This window comes from Amblyomma americanum, chromosome 3 (assembly GCF_052857255.1).
Source record: "Amblyomma americanum isolate KBUSLIRL-KWMA chromosome 3, ASM5285725v1, whole genome shotgun sequence".
Classification (NCBI taxonomy): domain Eukaryota; kingdom Metazoa; phylum Arthropoda; class Arachnida; order Ixodida; family Ixodidae; genus Amblyomma; species Amblyomma americanum.
The window spans coordinates 40,822,357-40,840,968 of record NC_135499.1 but is presented as its reverse complement, the minus strand read 5'-3'; the positions used below and the strand labels follow the sequence as shown (position 1 = coordinate 40,840,968).

At 50.3% G+C, this 18,612-nt stretch overlaps 1 protein-coding gene across 1 annotated transcript in view; it reads left to right on the top strand.

Annotated features, from left to right (window-relative positions):
• The first annotated feature begins 2,287 nt into the window (after window positions 1–2,287).
• LOC144123695 (uncharacterized) overlaps window positions 2,288–18,612 on the top strand; it is a 37,599-nt gene continuing 21,274 nt past the window's right edge. The window contains exons 1-2 of the mRNA XM_077656477.1: window positions 2,288–2,369; window positions 11,299–11,749. Coding sequence (XP_077512603.1) covers window positions 2,288–2,369; window positions 11,299–11,749 — 533 coding nt within the window. The remainder of the gene's footprint in view (window positions 2,370–11,298; window positions 11,750–18,612) is intronic.

The following is an 18,612-nucleotide window of genomic DNA, read 5'->3' as shown; positions in this document are numbered from 1 at the left end:
GAAATGGGGTAACTGCGCTAGAAAACACGGAAAGCAGCGCGTGTCATGTCCATATCTGCTTCGGCTGTCCGCGTTTCCCAGCGCAGTTACCCCATTCACTGACAGCAGGTAGTAGACGGTGACGCGGGCCACTAAGGCAAAATATCTAAGAACACGAATAGCGTGGAGTGCATGTGGCACGCTCGCTCAGGACATGAATAACCACTTACCTGTGCTACTCAGTAAGAAAGTATAAACAGTTGCATCCTGACAGTACTCACGCATGGGACGGAAACTGAGATTAACGAAAAGGCATGAAATTGAGTTCACGGCGAAGCGTGGAAAGGAAAATGACAGGTGTAACGTTAGGAGACAGGAAGTGGACAGAGTGGCCCTGGCAAGAAGCACAAGTCAACCCTATCCTGGTAGAAATCGAGAGGAAGAAATGGGCTTGGGAAGGCCATGTAATGCGAAGGCGAGATAACCGCTGTTTCTTAAAGGGGCACCGAAACACATTTTCAGTGCATTGTTTTGCCTGTTGGCTGCATAGAATGAGTTATAGTGATGCTATTAGCATCGGTCGTACCGCGTATACTGCGGTTTTAATGTTTTAATTAGCTCGCAAAAAGCACTTTTTGGCGCTGACGGTGTCACCTTACAGTGGCGGTTTTTAGCAGCGGTTATGACATCACTTAGGGCGAGCTTGACGACTGGACAAAGAGTAAATATACAGCAAATTGAGTTAATAACTCTACGCTTTGTCAAGTTTTTGCGTTCTATATTACATTAACAAAACCCACTTGTTTGCCCTAGATAAAAGCACTCTAAATAAAGTAAAACAAGAATACACCACCAGAGGCTCTGGCTACTTTTTTGCATCGAAGGACTTTGCGCCTCTCTGTAAACATCCTACGACCTAGCACTCATCACTTATGGCTACTCTCTATGTATCCGAGAGCGGCTTTGCGGAATCGATCCGATCGAGCGATTACACTCTATAAGCGTTCGTTTCGGTTCCAAGGAAGGATGCGCTCGTTTCACATTTAGCAGGCAGTTCGCATCGTCAGCTTGTGGAGGATCACCGGGCGGCGGCGCCAGGTGGCGCCACGTTCCCGTCACAGCGCGCGGTCCTTGCTCGCCGTGGCCAAAAAGCGCTCTAGGAAGGACGAGCGATGGCTGGCGGTATGCTAAATGTGTCTGATATTTTGCGCAGGCTGTTTCAGCGTCGGATTATCTTGCACTCGAGTTCGGATCTATAAGAGAACGTCACTGATTACTGTTGCCTTCTGCGCCGTCGACGTGACTGTGAAGCATCGCTGGGTCGGCTGAGCGTTCACATGGTTGTTGTAACCATGCAAACGGGGCTGCCAGCCTTGACATGAACGAGTTATAGAGAACAGGCAACAATGGAGTGCAAACTTCAGCCACGTGCTCAGATAGGCTGTTTTGATTGGTCGCTCAATGTGTCGTCATTGGGAGAGTGAAATGGGAATGGGAAGCTGCGCGAAAATCGAGTTGATGGCAGCATTTTGTTTGCTTGTGTTTTCAAATGTCTTCCTTGAAAAACTCCCGTTCCTCTGCATCGATTCTCGTAATTCTTTTTGAGTAAGCATCTGTGTGACATAAAGAATCCATCTGAAGTGTAACCGGCATCCGTCCAAGCGGTGTTTCGCAGCCTCTTTAAGTGTAACAGAGTGGATTCCAAGGGAAGGCAAGCGTAGCACAGGTGGGCGGTGGTGGTGGTGGCTGCTGTTCAAGTAGTATCAGCATACATCCGGCGCCGGTGCATGAGAAATTACGCCTAGAATGAGAATGGGTGGAATTCCGTAGGCTGCAAATCTGTTTTAGAGAAGTAATAATAGAAAATTTTCTTTCAATGCTCTCCGTTTAGAATGATGCAGAATGCACGAATAAGCGTGGGCCGCCCGCTGAATTAGCTTGAGTACGGTAAATAATGTACGCGGTTTCAGCAACCGAACCGTGGCCATAGCAGACATTTTATCGCAATTTTTGCACGCTTCACGTCACCTCAAGGCTGTCCCAACTCGTCTGTGACGGCATAGCCATTGTTCCGCGTTGAAAGCTGAAACAAAACTTGTAAAAGCAATTGCAATTATAAATTGTCTAGCCAACGCAGGCGATTTCGTCAGGTGCATTAACTGCTCATGCATCATTCGGAATAAAAATAAATGCGAACAGAGAGTGTGCTCTCCCTGTGTTAAATGCATGGCGACCTGACCACCTTCCACGCGGTCATTCAGCGGGTCGGTACGAAAGATGGCTAACAGCTTGGCGTCCACGCAGGATGATGGCGGCAGCCCTGCGCGCGCTCTTCGTGGTCTACGTGGGCTTCGTCCTTTACAACCACGCTGCCCGGGCTGACCCCGTGGGTGAGTGAACAGACGGCGTCTGCTGCAACCCGACGCTGTACTGAATGCCTCCTTTCTGGCATCGGTGGAGGCCGACGAGTGCCCTGGCTCAGAGGGTAAAGCGCAATAGAAAGACGGGAGACAACACGTGTTCTGCTCCTCTGTCTTTGTACTGTGCTTTTGTTATTGCGCACTACTCGTGTCAAAATGCAAGGGTACCAAATTACCGAGCGTATGATCCTGTTCGTGTTCCGGCGCCACCTGACATGCCTGTGCATGACCGAGTGGCTCCGCTGTGGCATGACGCCTAAAGCTCCTTGATAATTTGCCAAGGGGCTTTAATGACGCCAAGGAAGCGTTCCCGCCGGCGTGTCGCGACGGTAAACGTCCACACGACAGGTGAATGGCGGAGCTGAACGCTGATTAGCGGCCCGCGTTGACCAGCTCTGCATTGGGTGTTACAACTGCATAAAGGAAGGACTAAATGGACAAACCTGGGAACAAAGTGCACGAACCAAACCACGACCGGTAATTTTTAAGCCTTCATTAAATGTTATTTCACTTCGTCGTGGCGTCAGCCGTGATGAAAAGAACAGGAGGTGTGGAAGCAAAGAACCTCCCTAAAGTCGTCGTAGTTTCTCAATGCTACCTTGAAGACAGGAGTGCTACAATTGCACCTATTGCGCCATTTTGATACAATTGCCTGTTTCTGCGCCAAGCAGCGCCAAAATGCCCCGACTAGCCGCTAGTTTTCAGACGCGCTAAATTTAACGAAAAATAAGCCACGTTGGCAACATGCAGATTTGCTGCAGTCTCGGATGTTGCCATTCCAATCTAGTCGCAGAGACGCAATAACGAAAAGACGCGTGCGTGCGTGCGTGCTTGGTGGACGCCGAGAGAATGTTTTGGCCAGACTTTTATATGGTTGTATGACAGGTACTGCAAATGTGACGCCGTCCATTTGGGTGGGCATATCTGCTGGAAAAATAGGCGGCGGTGTCGTTTGCACTGATTTAGTTCCTACGACAGAGCAGCGGGTCGTTTTAAGCATGAAATGCTTTTAGCTTCCGGCTTCGGCGCATCGCGGGTGCCAGGACATAGCGAGGCGAACCCCACGAATTGTGACGAAACCGGGCACTTCCGCCGAGCAGCGCATGCCTCAACAGGGGCATCTTCGAGGTCGTGTGATGGGCGCGCGAAGGAACCCGGCTCTTGATAAGCAGTCACGAGCGAGTCGACAACGCCACGGGAGTTGCCGTCATCACGTAATGCGCCCAGGACACAGGTCCCACGGAGGCGGCGACGGCGGCGTCCGACCGCGGCGAATGTCCCAGCGCTTTGTGTCGAGGGTACACCCATGCATAAAACGCGGCAGAGAACCGGGCGCGCTCTTCTTCACGAAAAAAAGCTAAGTAAAGAAAAGTAGCTAATGAGGCACGCTGCCCTAGCCGTCCCAGACTGCCGTGCGTTTCCTGCAGTGCACTTCATGCTTACTCTTCTCTCGATGAGGTAGCCTGCGATTTGTTGGGCTGTTCCAAGTTGTCGAGCATTGATGTAATGTTGATGACATCTGCACTAGACGCGCATAATATTTTGTAGAGGTTGTAGTTGTCGTACGAGAGCGGCTTAGTCCAAAACCCCACACTCAAGACCTCTCCGCCACACGCTCCCTGACTTTGCCTTCCGCGAGCCCGCTAGCGACTGCAGCGCCACCTCGTTTGTTTGCAAAAATGCAGAAAGTGATGAGATATTGTTTCTTCCAATCTTCTGGTACGCTCCAAGTCATAAGGCATTGCGCATGCAAGGTGGCCAGTTTTTCTAGCGCAATCTCCTCTCCGTTCTTCCTGCTGTTACCTGATCCTGACCAGCTGCTTTCTCCCTTTGTATTGCTCCTAAGGCTCTCTGTTTCTTCTTTCCTTACTCGAGGAATTTACCAATGCTGTGCGTTACTGCCTCTGATTAACGTTCTGATTACATTTTCTACTGTATAGATTTGTGAACAAATCTTTGGCTTCTTCACCTTTACTATCCGTATTGCTAATGACATTGCCCTCTTTGTGTCTTGACGCATACATCTGCATTTTACCTACATGCCTAGTTTCCTCATCACTGCTTTTAGGCTGTGCCCGTAAATTACTGATGTCGGCTACCTTGCGCTTATTTTTATTGCTCTGCCTGCAGTTCAATACTGTCGATAGGGTTAGACGCTTTTATGCTTTGGCGTTTTTTAATCAGTCTTTCGTCTCCTGAGATAACTTACCAGTATCCTGTCTAGCCATCCTGCCGCCTACTTCTACTGCGGACTCCGTACCGATAGCTGTGAAATTATCGTTCATTTCTTAAGGCGAAACACTTTCATGGGTCATCGTTGTCCGTTTGTCCGACAGCGAAATATGTCACACTATAGCTGTCATTCAAATGACCTCAACTCGACAAGAAAAAAAAATCCTGTCGTACCGGGGGCTTCGAGACACCATCCTCCCGTTCCGCAGCCGAGCGTGTTAACGACTACTCTACTTCCTTCCAACGCATACGTAGTTATTCTTAGCACGTTGTGCCTTATGGCGTGTTCACACTTGGACAATTGGCGGCGAGAGCGAGCGGAATCCGCTGCCGCGGCAGAGATTCCGCCGGAATACCCAGCGGAAAAGGCGATCTGTCCAGGACCGAATTCTGCCGCGGGAAAAAAAGTCCGCCGAATCTCGTCAGCGAGTACCCGCGGCGACAAACATGGCGTTTTTTTCAGCGCGTTTTTGGATTTTTCAGCGCGTTCACTGGCCATAAAAGAGCCAGCGGTCTTTCGCTTTGTCTTATCTCGCCCATAAGAAAACGTTTGAGCGATAAATTTGCTTTAATTTTTATTTCGGGTGACGATTCTTCGCCTTTTAGGCTTAAGAAGGGCGTCAGTTTGTTGACAACAATGGTTCCTCTCCTAACCACCAGATGGCGACACTAGGCGTTTAAAATGTGAGAATGTTATGGACCTCCTTCACCCCGCGACGTCACGAAGATGCGGTGGCGCTGATGTCAGCAGCGACTTTCGCATGGTAGGCCAAAACAGCTACCGCCAGCCGGCGCCTACCGCAGCTGCTGCAGCTACCGGCGGCTGCATCATGCCTGCGCACTGCAGAAGCAGCATGTATTGATCAGCTGCGTCACTGTTCGATCCACGTAGTAGCATAAAAGGAAATTTAAATTAGCCCTGATAGGCTTCTCGCGATAAATACCGCATTAGTAAACTGGCTAACGGGGAATGGGCTGCGGTACTAAAGCGCGAAGTCTGGGAGTCGATCGGCACTGCCACTGAATGCACTTAATAGCATGCAATTTACTGCGTTCATTCACCTGAACATCAGCATAGTACGCTTATAACTGCGCAAGGAAAAAAATGGCCTGGCTTAGCTTATGGTTAAGCCTAGGATGCGAAGCATACGTCGCTTGGCAAGCCGTACTTCTCGTTCTTCTCCCGTTTCCGTGGCTCTTTGTAACTTGCACTTTGCGGTCTGACGAGCCGCCCACTCCCTGGCCGACATCTCGCTGCTCAACTGACTCAACGAGTGCGTCGCCTTTTATACAATTGCGCGACGTCAGTATCTCCTAGTGGTAGGAGCGGGAGTTAGGCCGCCGGCGGAGGCTGCGCGTCCGCAAGCGAGCGCACGAGTTGAGCTCCAGCTTTCACAGCTGTTGTGACGTCATATCACGTGGTGCGCCGATGTAGGTCAAGTGGTAGCTACGCAGCCGCGCGCGGCGCAGCAAGGAAGAGCTCGGTTGTGCGGCTAGTATGCTTCGCATAAAAAAGCACGTATGTAGCTGCGCACGTATTTATGACCTCGAGCCGGTGTGCACGGGGCCCCCGCCGGCAGGTTCACTCGCCCCCAAGGAACGCGTTCGTTTGTTAATAGCACAGCATGTTTTAATGGCACGTTTTATGGCATTTGATATTTACTTGAAAGTGTTTCTTAATATGACAGACGTAATTATTTCATTCGAGTAGAAAGTCTGGTAAGTTCATGCGCTGTCACGTTGGCGTGCTTAGAATAGCGTACCTTAACTGTGCTAAAAGCCACATGCTTTTTCATTCCATCATGCATGCGTCATGTTTCATGATGCAGCCCATGACCGCGAAGGTTGTTTGGAAAGAAGCAGCCGTAGGCGTGCTACTAACAGACGTGTCGAGATTGAGAGGGGGCGCGGCAATGAAAAGTGTTTTCGTTATTTATGCGAGCGATATGAAACTAAATTTGGTGCAAATATGAAATTGCTACCCTAGTTTCTGTAATGCCTTTTATTTTTAGCTATACCTGGTGCAGTTCTTGGGTAATTATAATTAACACCCTCGTCAAGTCACCTCAAGGTATTAAATAATTGAGTAGAAAGTGCGCAAATTTTTTATGCCAGCATGTTCACAAAGCCCTGTTCTGCATATAACGCTATTAATTCTTTTTTTAGATGGTCATGTACTTATGCATGCATAGTTACGTGAAAACGTTTCTTACAAAAATAACGAACATAATACTGCACGTGTAGGAAAAAAATCGAGAGATAAATTACACTCCTCAACGTCTCAGGATTCGTTTGCGACAAATAGAATCATTCTATTTTCATGCGTTACGAAATTACGAAGGTGTGAGTGATGCCAATCGCGGAAAATGTTAAAGGTCAGAAAACGAACCTTAACGTTTACTTCCTCGTTTTTGGCCTCTTCGCTTGCGCTTTGGTCGAAGAAATGCGGCCCTGAACTCAAAGAAAGCCTCAAAGAAATTACTTCACAATTTTCGACGACCACGCATTTCGAAAGTGTACGTTATAAAGTTCTACTGAATATTAAGCTATAATTTTTCGTGACGAAACAAAACACCCCAGGGCTAAGAAAGAAAATATTTCCTGAAATCAAAAATTTTCACCAAATCGACTAGTTTAACAATGGGAGAAGTCGGCCTGGCTGGTGCGTTATCCTGCGGATAAAAACACCGCTAAGCGGGACAGCTAGAGGGGAATAAGGACACGGCGCTGTCCCCACTTTTCGCACAGCACGACACCTACGTATGTCAGCAGACGGTGAGCGCACGTCTGCTCCGCCGAAAGAACGCCAGCACTTCCCCTCACTACTGTCCCGAAGTAATATTATTCTGGCTAGAGCAGAGTGTCAAAAACTTCCTATTTTATTCAATATGCCTCGCGTAGAAATCAACGCCAGAAACGCTTTCTGTTTCCTACTAACCATATATACAATACACAGTGGCGAACTATTTCTCTGAATACGCCGCACGTGGCCAACGCGAGCTGGTGTACTTCAAGAAATTACTAAGCTGTAAACATCAACCATTGCTGTGATTCGCAGAAACTGAAAACGCGCCTACAAGCCTTGAAAACCCGCGCTCAACGCGTCTCCGCAACGACACTCCCTGGCCTTATGCCTACCACGAGCCCGCTAGCGACTGCAGCGCCACCTCGTTTGTTTACAAACATGCAGGATGTCTATACATGGCGTAACATCCGACAAAATAGCTGCATTTAGCATACGCAAGCGTGCATACGGTTTTGGTATGTAGACAGCATCGATTAACCTCTTGCCACATCTGTGTACGCCGTGAGCAGACGACACACAGACGATGAGCGGCGATGCGGTGGCCGGGAAGTGTGAACGATGCAGCTTTTCGGCGGCAGCGGTTTTCGCTTGCTCACGCCGCCGAATGTCCAAGTGTGAACGCGCCATTAGGCGGTGTGGCCTGGGAAACATTTTTTTTCTTTCTTTGCCTCTGCCCACACTAATATAAGTCTACCGTAAAGACGCTGTACAGTATTTGCGGAAAGAAGTCGAATCAGACCGATGTTTCCCAAACGCCCTCCAACGTCTCCAGCATTCTGTACTTAAAATCCTAACCACACATTAGTGACACAAGCGGCAACAACGCTCTAAAGACATTTGCCTCACCGCACTTTAGGTCTACAATGTGACCCCTGAATTCTTGAAGAGTCGATTATCTGTTCTGCAGCCATATCCTGAATTCTCCTACTTTCCCTCTTGCCGCTAACTCGTTAATGGGCTTCCGCTTCACTAATCTCTTCTGTTCCCTCTTCAAGCCTGTGGTGCATTCTGTGATCGTACAACGCACCGGTCCGAGGACCTCCACATTCTGCACGACACCAAGCTGACCGCCTAGTATGAAATCTGTTTAATTTTTAGTCTCACCATTGGGGCAATTCCACGTCTATTTTCTGTTCTCTCGATTCTGGAAGAAGGTATTCATGATCCGCATATTATCTCTCTGCGAGCTCTACTAATAACTCCCCACTGCTGTTCCTAGAACCTATCCCATAGTAGCCTACTGCCTGCTCTCTGGCCGACTTCCTCCCTACCTTGGTATGGCGAGCCAGTGCTGTTGACATTGGTATTCGAAGAACGTTAACATTATCTTAATCCATAAGAACGGAGATTCCGAGGGCGTGAAAAACTAGAGGCCGATAAGCTTACTATCCGTTGCCTACAAGGTATTTTACTAAGGCAATCGCTAATAGAGTCCGTGCAACTTCAGACATTAATCAACCGAATGGTCAGGCAGGCTTTCGTAAAGGGCAATCGACACTAAATCACATTTAGACTATCAAACAGGTGATAGAGAAATGAGCTGAATATAACCAACCCCTATACATAGCAATAATGTATTACGAGAAAGCATCTCGCTCTGAAAACCTCGGAAGTCATACAGGCATTGCGGAGTCAGGGTGTAGAAGAGCGTTATGTCAAAATACTAGAAGATATGTATATCAACTGCGCAGCTACCATAGCCCTTCGTAAAGTCAGCAGTAAAATTCCAATAATGAATATACAGGAGGTGTTCCGAGGCCTGGATTATGAACAGTTGTGGATAAGAGTTAATGGAGAATACCTAAGTAATTTGCGATTCGCTGATGACATTGCCTTGCTAAGTCACTCAGGAGATGAACTCCAAAGTGTGATCAATGACAGGCAGAGCAAAACGGTGGGCCTAAAAATTAAAATGCAGAAAACGAAAGTAATGTTCAACAGTCTCGCAAAAGAACTGCCGTTCATATATGGTAGAGAGGGAGTGTTAAGAGCAGGTGGTGACCTCTGATCCAGATCATGAGAGGGAAATAACTAGAAGAATAAGAATGGCATGCAGCGTGTATGGCAGGTTCTCTCATATCATGAATGGGAATTTACCAATATTCATCAAGAGAAAAGTATACAACAGCTTTATCTTACCGGCACTCAGTTACGGGGCAGAAACGTGGAGGCTACCAAAAAGGGTTAAGCTCAAGCTAAGGAGAGCGCAGCGAGCCATGGCAAGAAAAATGAAAGGTGTAACGTTAAGAGACTGGAAGCGGGCAGAGTGGGTGAGGGAACAAACTTGTGTTAATGACATCCTAGTCGAGACCAAGAGGAAGGAACGGGCTTGTGTAAGGCATGTAATGTGAAGTCAAGGGAGTAGATTCCAAGAGAAGACAAGCGTAGCAGAAAGTGAGGTGGGCGGATGAGATTAAAGAAGTTTGCGCGGATAGGGTGGCCGCCGCTGGTAAAGAACAGGGTTAACTGGAGAGACAAGGGAGAGGCCTTTGCCCTGGTGTGGCGTAGACAGGCCGGTGATGGTGATGTTTAATACGTGGGTGATCTCAACGTTTGTGATGTGTTCGTGCGACATCATATCAGCACCTACGCTTTCCGTAACGATTGGCTTTGAGGCCGCCGTCAGCCCCCGGTTTCGCCTCCAAGGCAGCCTCTCCTACAGTTTTTTATTGTTTGTTTTCATTCTTAATTTTTTTCATTTGTTTCTATTAATATTTTTTACTTTGTTTCTATTTTTTAATTTCTGGTTTATTTCATTACATATACGTCGCTGAAGAACTGTTGCTTAATCAACTTTTGCATTTTTATTTTGTTTACCACTCGACTTATCATTGACAGTTCGTGCGGACAACTTCTGTCTACAACTCCCGCCTGCAACTCCCGACTACAACTCCCGCCTACAACTCCCGTTCACGCCACTCGAGCCAAGAAAGGTTTTCGCCTTAAAGGAAGGAGTCAAGTCCAGTTTCGTTGAGGTGTGCGTACTCACAGAGGTCGGGGATAAAGCGATTGTTCAGAGTGAAGCCAGGGTATACGCTCGCGCCGCAAGAACCGGCGTTGCATTCGCACGTAAGTTTTGAGAACTATTGCAGAAACTGAAGCCAGATCGAGTAGTCGGGTACCCGTGCCAAAATGCAATCACTTTCGAGAAGCTTGCTGGCAAAGCAACATCTCCAGTGCTCGTAACTCGTCGAAATAGCCAAAGTTTGTTGGGCCACAGCGCCTATGGTAACCGCGGTTTCAAATTCTAAAAACTGATATGGATGTTATTTACGGTGAGCTACACGCCTCTCACTAATTAAGGAGCCTGATAATATAATAGATAAAAAGTTATATGTTTTATATTAAGATGTTTTATATTATTTTTAAGATGTTTTATATTATTTAACCATCCTGCTGGGTGGCACGCATTAGCTGCTCTCTGATGTACACCTGACAATGGCAAGCCGCAAAAAGTGCTATTTGAACTCAAAAGGCCTATATTTAAAAACCAAGGCCTTAGGTGAAAGAGCCTGTGCAGTTTTTTGTACCATGCCGTCTTGAGAGTTCATAGTGTTTTAAAAAGACTTGTCCCGTTCTTATGTCTTTTATTGCTTTTATGTCCCTTGGTGCCATGTGACGTTGAGCGCACCTGACTGCCTCTGCCACTGCTTTCCTATGTAGCGTTCTTACCTCTCCCATCTTCGTTTATCCTTCGGGCACCTTCGTTCGAGCTGCTTTACTTATGTCAGAATCGACCAACTAGCGTAGCAAAAAGTTGCACATGAATTCCTTTGAAGCCAATTTGTATTTTAACTTACGCTCCTCCTGTCAACATCGTCCCGATGTCAGTAACGGCTTGATGCTTCCTCCGGGCCGCAGTGAGCAGCCTTGCGGGCTCGACGTCGGCGGTGGAGGCGACGCCCGTGCAAAGGTCGCCAACGGAGACGTCACTGGCGCCGGCGAGTCGCATCGGCTTCCTTCCGGGGCCTTTGAGCCTGGTGCGCTCGATGCTGGCCCCCGTGGCGGCGCCGCTCATGTTCCTGGGCGCCGCCTACTACCTGTTCAGCTTCGTGCCGTCGGCGCTGCCCACGCTGCTCACCCTGGTGGGGCTCAAGGCTCGGCTGGTGCCCTACCTGTCCTCGCTGGGGCTTCGTGAGAGCCTGGACCTGGGCAGCGTCGGCCGACAGCTCGAGACGGCCGAGATTCTCGAGCGGGGCCTGGATGTGATCGACGTGCCCGACGGCGAGTGCCGACGCAGGGCAGCCTGCGAGGTGGGACAGTGGCTGGCCCGCTCGCACCCCACCATCGCCAGAGTCGTGGACCTCTTCAGGTACGCTGCCACCCAAGGATCCTGTCGCATATCCAGTCTCGCGTGCATTTAGAAATGAAAAATTATGCCAACTGGCCTGACAGCGTGCACTACTCAAGATGGGCAAGCCATCCTCACGATGGCAGTGTGGGCATGCACGGGGTCCTGCTAAGCCTGGAAGGTTTGCGGTTGCAATAGCTCGACCCTCTCGCAGACGCCGCAAGGCAGGCGGCATATCGCAGAGCCGCCACTGGGCTTAAGTGAGCGGCGCTGTGCGCCTGGAGGATTCAATGAGATGGTCCTCACTGTATTCAGATGAGGTGCAATTTTCACGCAAGGTTACAAACTATTGGTTGACCCACGGGACTGACTAAATTGACGTAATGCAGACCAAAAGTTACTCTGCACCTCCAAATAATGTCGCGTGGATAGCTTTGTGCCGACTACGTTATGTTACTCCCTTTCCCTCCCTCATTTGCTGTAATGAGCGTCTCCCAGTGGGTACAGCCATAAATAGAGATGAATAAACCGAATGACGGCGCTACTAGGTGTCTTATATCACGCAGCATCTTTTCAGTTTTGCTCCTACAATTACGGGTAAGGCTCGGTAAAGATTACGCCACGGAACAAAAAGTAAAACCTGGGAATATTGCGTGAAAAAGCAACCCTGAGAGGACGACTGCTGTGGATGACTCCTAATAAGTTTCGTCAACCCGGCGATCTTGCACCGCCGAAATATTGGAGCACTTTGCCTCCACCGTCGCCACCGTGGTACACAGTCAATTATCAGCTGCGGTTTGTTCGCTTTTATGTCTCGATGCGAGTGATCAGCGTGTCTGACAGCGTTCGCATCTGTCGTTCGAGCGCATGTTCGGGAACTGCCGTGAAATGCTGCGAGCCTTTGACGGTAAAACCGTCACAGAAACCCGCCATTTGGCTCCAGTTATGAGGCACGCTACGCAGAAAACATGAGACGCAGCGGTGCGCCAAGTATGACGCACCGCTCGCTCTGCGGCTATCCAGTAGGAGCGTAGCAGGGCTTTTATTGTCGAAGGCCTGCTTTGACAAGTGACGCCCTTGTGAAAAATGCAACGCAGTCCCCCATGCCGACTTATTTTGCTTGGATTGTTTTGAACACTTTGCTAATCAGGGGCCTCTGATTCCCCAAGAAGGCTGAGGATCATACTTAACAAAAAAAAAACGACGGGTGAATCGTTTCGCTCGTAAACTTACATCCTTGCAGTTTTCGGCTCGTAGGTATCGTAGAGAAGTCGAGAGATGGGATTGGGAAATTTACTGCGGCTATAATATTGACGAGCAGGCGCCATCAAAATGGCGAAAAAAATTTCTGGTAGATAACGCAGTGTAGCAATGCAGCCTAGAGTAGTATCACTTTTGCCGTATATAGTGTCCTTTTAATATAGCCGTTAAGTGTCAACACACATCTGAAACACTGGAGTCAACCTTTATATCCCAAAAAGGGCAAGATTCAACTCCTGAGTAATATAATGCTGATGTTATTCACGCCAAATACTGTAATGATACGACGTTTATTCAATTAAGTAGTGCCTTTAATATAGTCTGGTACAACACCTCACTACAATAATACTGCTTATAATGAAGTAGTGGACCTAACAAAGGATTGGCCATTCTCCTTGGAAACTAGCTGCGAGAAAACATCGAGCAAAAAATAAACAGTCGCAACGAAAAGAATCAATATCTCGTTCTTAGGGGGTAAATTTTTCCCACGAAGGTGAATAGCGGACCCAAGTGCCCATTTCGCCCAGAGTGGTATCTCACTTTGTAAGGGAAATCAACGTTCTAAACGAATTCGAGACGAGAAACTGAAATTACCGCGCATGACCTGTTTCGAGCGCCTCACAAGATGGAACGAAAGCTTTCCCACCACTAGCGGGCCCGCATAGCGCGTTCTCGGACTTTTCGTCGGCGCACCGACGCTCGGCCCACTGAAGCGTGTCGCGCGTTCCGCGGGACGTACTAGCGCAGGTGTATTCGCCGCGAGGTCGACCCATAGGTGGTGGCACTGTCGCTCCACTAGTGTGGGTCGTTTGCCGGCGGCACCCGCTGAAATGTACGCGCCGCGATTCGCTTCCAAGTTTACGGAGGGTTTTCTGCCGATAAAAACGGGCCCTCTGCAATGGGCGAGCAATATTCTGCCTAAAATCTTTCCATTGCGCACAGAAAAGAGTAAAATCAGCAAACGCGATGAAAAAGAAGCTTGGATTGTAGGAAAACACGCAGACTGCCATGCAACCACATAACCTCAGTTTTGCCATTTTCTCACGTTTTGGCGTGCGTTTTCCTTCTGCCTAATATATTTACTCCGTCACGCTTCCCTAAAGGCAGCTTTGTTCTCTTTGCCTTTTCACCAGTGTGCACGCCAATGTCTGTGGCACAAATGTGGTACAGTTGTACAGGTGTCAGAAAAGCAAATTGCGGATGCTTTTCGCATTACGGAATGTTACTGGAGAGACAATTCTAAGATGAGTGCCATTCGAAACGTTCTTTTTCAGCAATGTACTGTGCAAGCGCTTTCTTTATACTATTTTTGTAAGGCGACGCCGCTGTGCCTATCTTCCACGACAGGCGCTCCAGGGGCGGAGACACGACGAACTTCGGTATGATGCATTAGTCGCTGTGCCAGTATTTTCTGAGCCCACGCAGAGGACCAGGCACTTTCCGTCCTGACCTGCCTGAAAAAAGGCACGGTCTGACTCACTAGCTTCTTGAGTCGAAGATTCATCATCATCATGAGCCTGACAACACCCACTCCAGGGCAAAGGCCTCTCTCGTATCTCTCCAAATAACCCTGTCCTTTGCCAGCTGACGCCACCATGTCCCCACATTCTTCTTAATCTCATCCACTGACCTAATTTTCTGCCGCCCCCGCTGCCCTTGCATTCCCTTGGAATCCAATACGTTACCCTTAACGACCAGTGGTTATCTTGCCTTCGCGTTACATTCCCTGCCCAAGCCTATTTCTTCCTCTTGAGTTCGACTAGGATATTGCCACACTGCTCACATTCTGCGAGCGCCGCCATGCGGCCGAGCGGCATTACTGGGCTCGTGTGGGAGCGAAGAAGAGGACGTTCCCGTTCGAACGCGCGCTGCTGGGTTTCTGGCCTTCGGATTAAAAAAGCCCCTTTTCGTGCCGCCCTACGTTTGTCGGCGACATTTTGGTGGAGCCGCTGGGTATCGTTCCATGAACGCTCACCCCGAGGGCAACTCCGACGCTGATAAGCGACGCTTGGACACAGCACCCGTCCACAAAGCGAGCCGCCGCCTGCGAGGCCTGCAACCTGAGTGTCAGCCACTGACGAGGCCGGCGCGAACCATGACGTCTACTACAGGCAGTCAGACAGGCCAGCCTTCCGGCACTGCCCCGCCCTTTGTAGTTCTCACCCCTCGCTCACCACCATCCTTCCACGGCGATCGGTTTGAGGACGTCGAGGACTGGTTGTCCAGCTTTGACCGTGTGGCCACTTTTAACCAGTGGGACGACGACCGAAAACTACGAAACGTCTATTTCGCGTTCCAAGACTCTGCGAAGACATGGTTCGAGAACCATGAGGCATCCTTTACGAACTGGGAAGCGTTCCGCCGTCAGTTGCTGGCTACCTTCAGCACAAACGCACGCAAGGAAAATGCCGAACTCGCCCTTCGCACCAGGTCTCAGCAGGCGAACGAAAGCGTCGCTATGTTTATTGAAGACATGGCACGTCTTTTCAATCGGGCTGACCCTGACATGCCAGAGGCTACCAAGGTGCGCCACCTCATGCGTGGTGTGAAGGAGCAGCTCTTCGCTGGCCTCATAAGCGACCCACCAAGAACCGTCGCTGACTTCGCTAAAGAAGCCACAGGCATGGAACGTTCCTTACAGGAACGCAGTGCGCAGTACGGTCGTCCGGGAAGTGTTGCGGCCAACAACTATTGTGCGTCCCTGCCAGTGGCCGGGGACGAGGCTCTTTGGGAGCTTGTGCGGAGTGTAGTTCGCGAAGAACTGCGCAACCTCCGCTTAGATGCTCCACCTGCCAGTGTTGCAGCTGTAGCCGATGCCGTCCGCGAGGAAATTCGGCGAGCAGTCCAGCCACCACCGGCACCACAGCCGGAGCCGTACGCCAGCAGCTACAACGAAGCCCTACGGACACCGCAGCCGGAGCCGTACATCATGAGCTACAGTGAAGCTCTGCGGAGACCTGCGCCAGTTCCACATGCGTTTCGCCCTGCTGCCGAACAAACGCAGGGGTACTTTCCCTCCGCCGAGCTGCGTGACCCGCGCCCTGTTCGAAAAGCTGACGTGTGGCGCACACCCAACAACCGGCCACTATGCTACCACTGCGGGGAGCCCGGTCATATCCTCCGCAACTGCCCCTACCGGCGGATGGGATTAAGAGGATTTCCACCGAGCGCACCTCGACCGCGCTATGGTGAGAGACCGCGAGACATTGAGCAGTACCTGGCCGATAATGTGCGGCCCTCAACACCTCCGCGACGCCAGTCTAGGTCGCCGTCTCCAAGACGAGTTCCTCCACCCAGTCATGCACCATCATCTGGCCAATTCAGAGGCACGTCTCCCCGCCGGGAAAACTGAAGATGGCGTCCTCTGGGGGTAGGACCGCCGCTGCCGCAGACAGTGAACAGCCTCCATCCGACGATTTTATGCGACGACCCCACCCGCCGACCTTAAAGACGATCCCACCGCCGACCTCACCGACGACCTCAGCGACGACCCCATCGACGACGGCACCAAAAACCTCGCCGACAAATTGTCAAACAATTGTTTCCGCCGCCGAAATTCTTGTTGCCGCCGATGGCTATGACGTATCTGCACTCGTCGATACCGGAGCCGACTTTTCTGTCATGAGTAGTAACCTAGCCGCAACCCCCAGAAAGGTTCTAACACCTTGGCATGGGCCGCAGATACGCACAGCTGGTTGCCATGTGGTAACGCCGGTTGGCGTCTGCACCAGCCGTATAAAGATCCGCGGTGCAACTTTCACTGGCTCCTTCGCCGTGCTACGAGAGTGCTCTAAAGAACTGATTCTCGGCATGGACTTCCTTAAAGAGTATGGGGCGGTCATCAACCTGCACGAGCAATTGGTATCGTTTTCGACACAGCGAGCCGTTGTTACCGACCCCGAGCCGCACAGAGCACCATTACGCATCTCTGATGACCACACAACGATACCGCCGAGAGCAAGCAAGTTTGTCACAGTCCAGTGTGATACCAGCTCCGGTACTCTGGGCATTGCCGAAGCGAATATGTCGCTGCTACTGTCTCGGCAAGTTTGCGTTGCTCGCGCCCTTGTCGACCTTGTTCACGCGCGTACCACGCTCTTAGTGACCAACTTTAGTTGTGAACCCAAACATTTGACGAAAAACACGGTGATTGCCCATTTTGAAGAACTTGGCGAGCATGCCGGCCAATGTGCCTTATCAACAACGGCCCCCGAAATAGCTGAACAGGACACTGCAACAGCCATTAGGACCGACGTGAACCCTGACCTTCTGACCAATCAGAAACGCCGCGTGGAAAGCCTTATTGACTCTTTCCGCGACTGTTTTGCATCAACATCCAAGGTTCGCCAGACGCCAATAACTAAGCACCGTATTATCGTCGACAGTGACCAGAGACCGCTATGTCAGCGTCCTTATCGTGTTTCGTCGAAGGAGCGCGATGCTATCCGCCGCCAAGTTGCCGAAATGCTCCACGACGACGTCATACAACCATCGACGAGCCCCTGGGCGTCACCTGTTGTTCTCGTCGCAAAGAAGGACGGCAGCCTACGGTTCTGTGTAGATTATAGACGTCTCAATAACGTTACCAAAAAAGATGTCTATCCACTGCCGCGCATTGATGACTCATTAGACCGCCTCCGCCATGCTACCTACTTTCCGTCACTCGACCTTCGTAGCGGTTATTGGCAAATCGAGGTCGACGAACGTGACCGAGAAAAGACCGCCTTCGTTACTCCTGACGGACTGTACGAATTTAAGGTGCTTCCTTTCGGCTTGTGTTCAGCCCCTGCGACGTTCCAACGTATGATGGACACCGTACTAACTGACCTGAAGTGGCAGTCCTGCCTTGTCTATCTCGACGACGTCGTGATTTTCTCCGACACGTTCGAGGAGCACCTGAAACGTTTGCGTGCCGTCTTCGAAGCAATTCGTTCTGCGGGTCTGTCTCTCAAGCCTGAAAAGTGCCACTTCGCATTTCGGCAGCTCAAGTTTCTTGGCCACATTGTGAGCGCTCAGGGCGTTAGCCCCGACCCAGAAAAGACCGCCGCCGTTGCTGCATTTCCCCAGCCAACAGATAAACGAAGCTTGCGGCGTTTCCTGGGGCTTTGCGCCTATTATCGGAGGTTCGTTCAAAACTTCTCCAAGCTCGCAGAGCCGCTGACTCGCCTGACAAGACTCCGAACCCTTGTTCTGGGGCCAAGATCAGGAAAAAGCTTTCATAGAGCTTAAGGCCCGCCTCCAATCTACGCCTATCCTTGCCCACTTCGACGAGCAGGCCGACACGGAACTGCACACAGATGCCAGCAATGTGGGCCTCGGTGCGGTGATTGTGCAGTGGCAAGACGGTGTGGAACGCGTGATCGCATACGCAAGTCGCACTTTGTCCCGTTCCGAAGTGAATTATTCCACAACGGAAAAGGAGTGTCTCGCTGTTGTGTGGGCAATCACAAAATTTCGTCCATACCTGTACGGCCGCCCGTTTCGAGTCGTCAGCGATCATCACTCCTTGTGCTGGCTTGCGAACCTCAAAGATCCATCGGGGCGACTTGCACGGTGGAGCCTTCGGTTGCAAGAGTTCGACGTCACCATCGTGTATAAGTCGGGTCGGCAACATGGCGATGCAG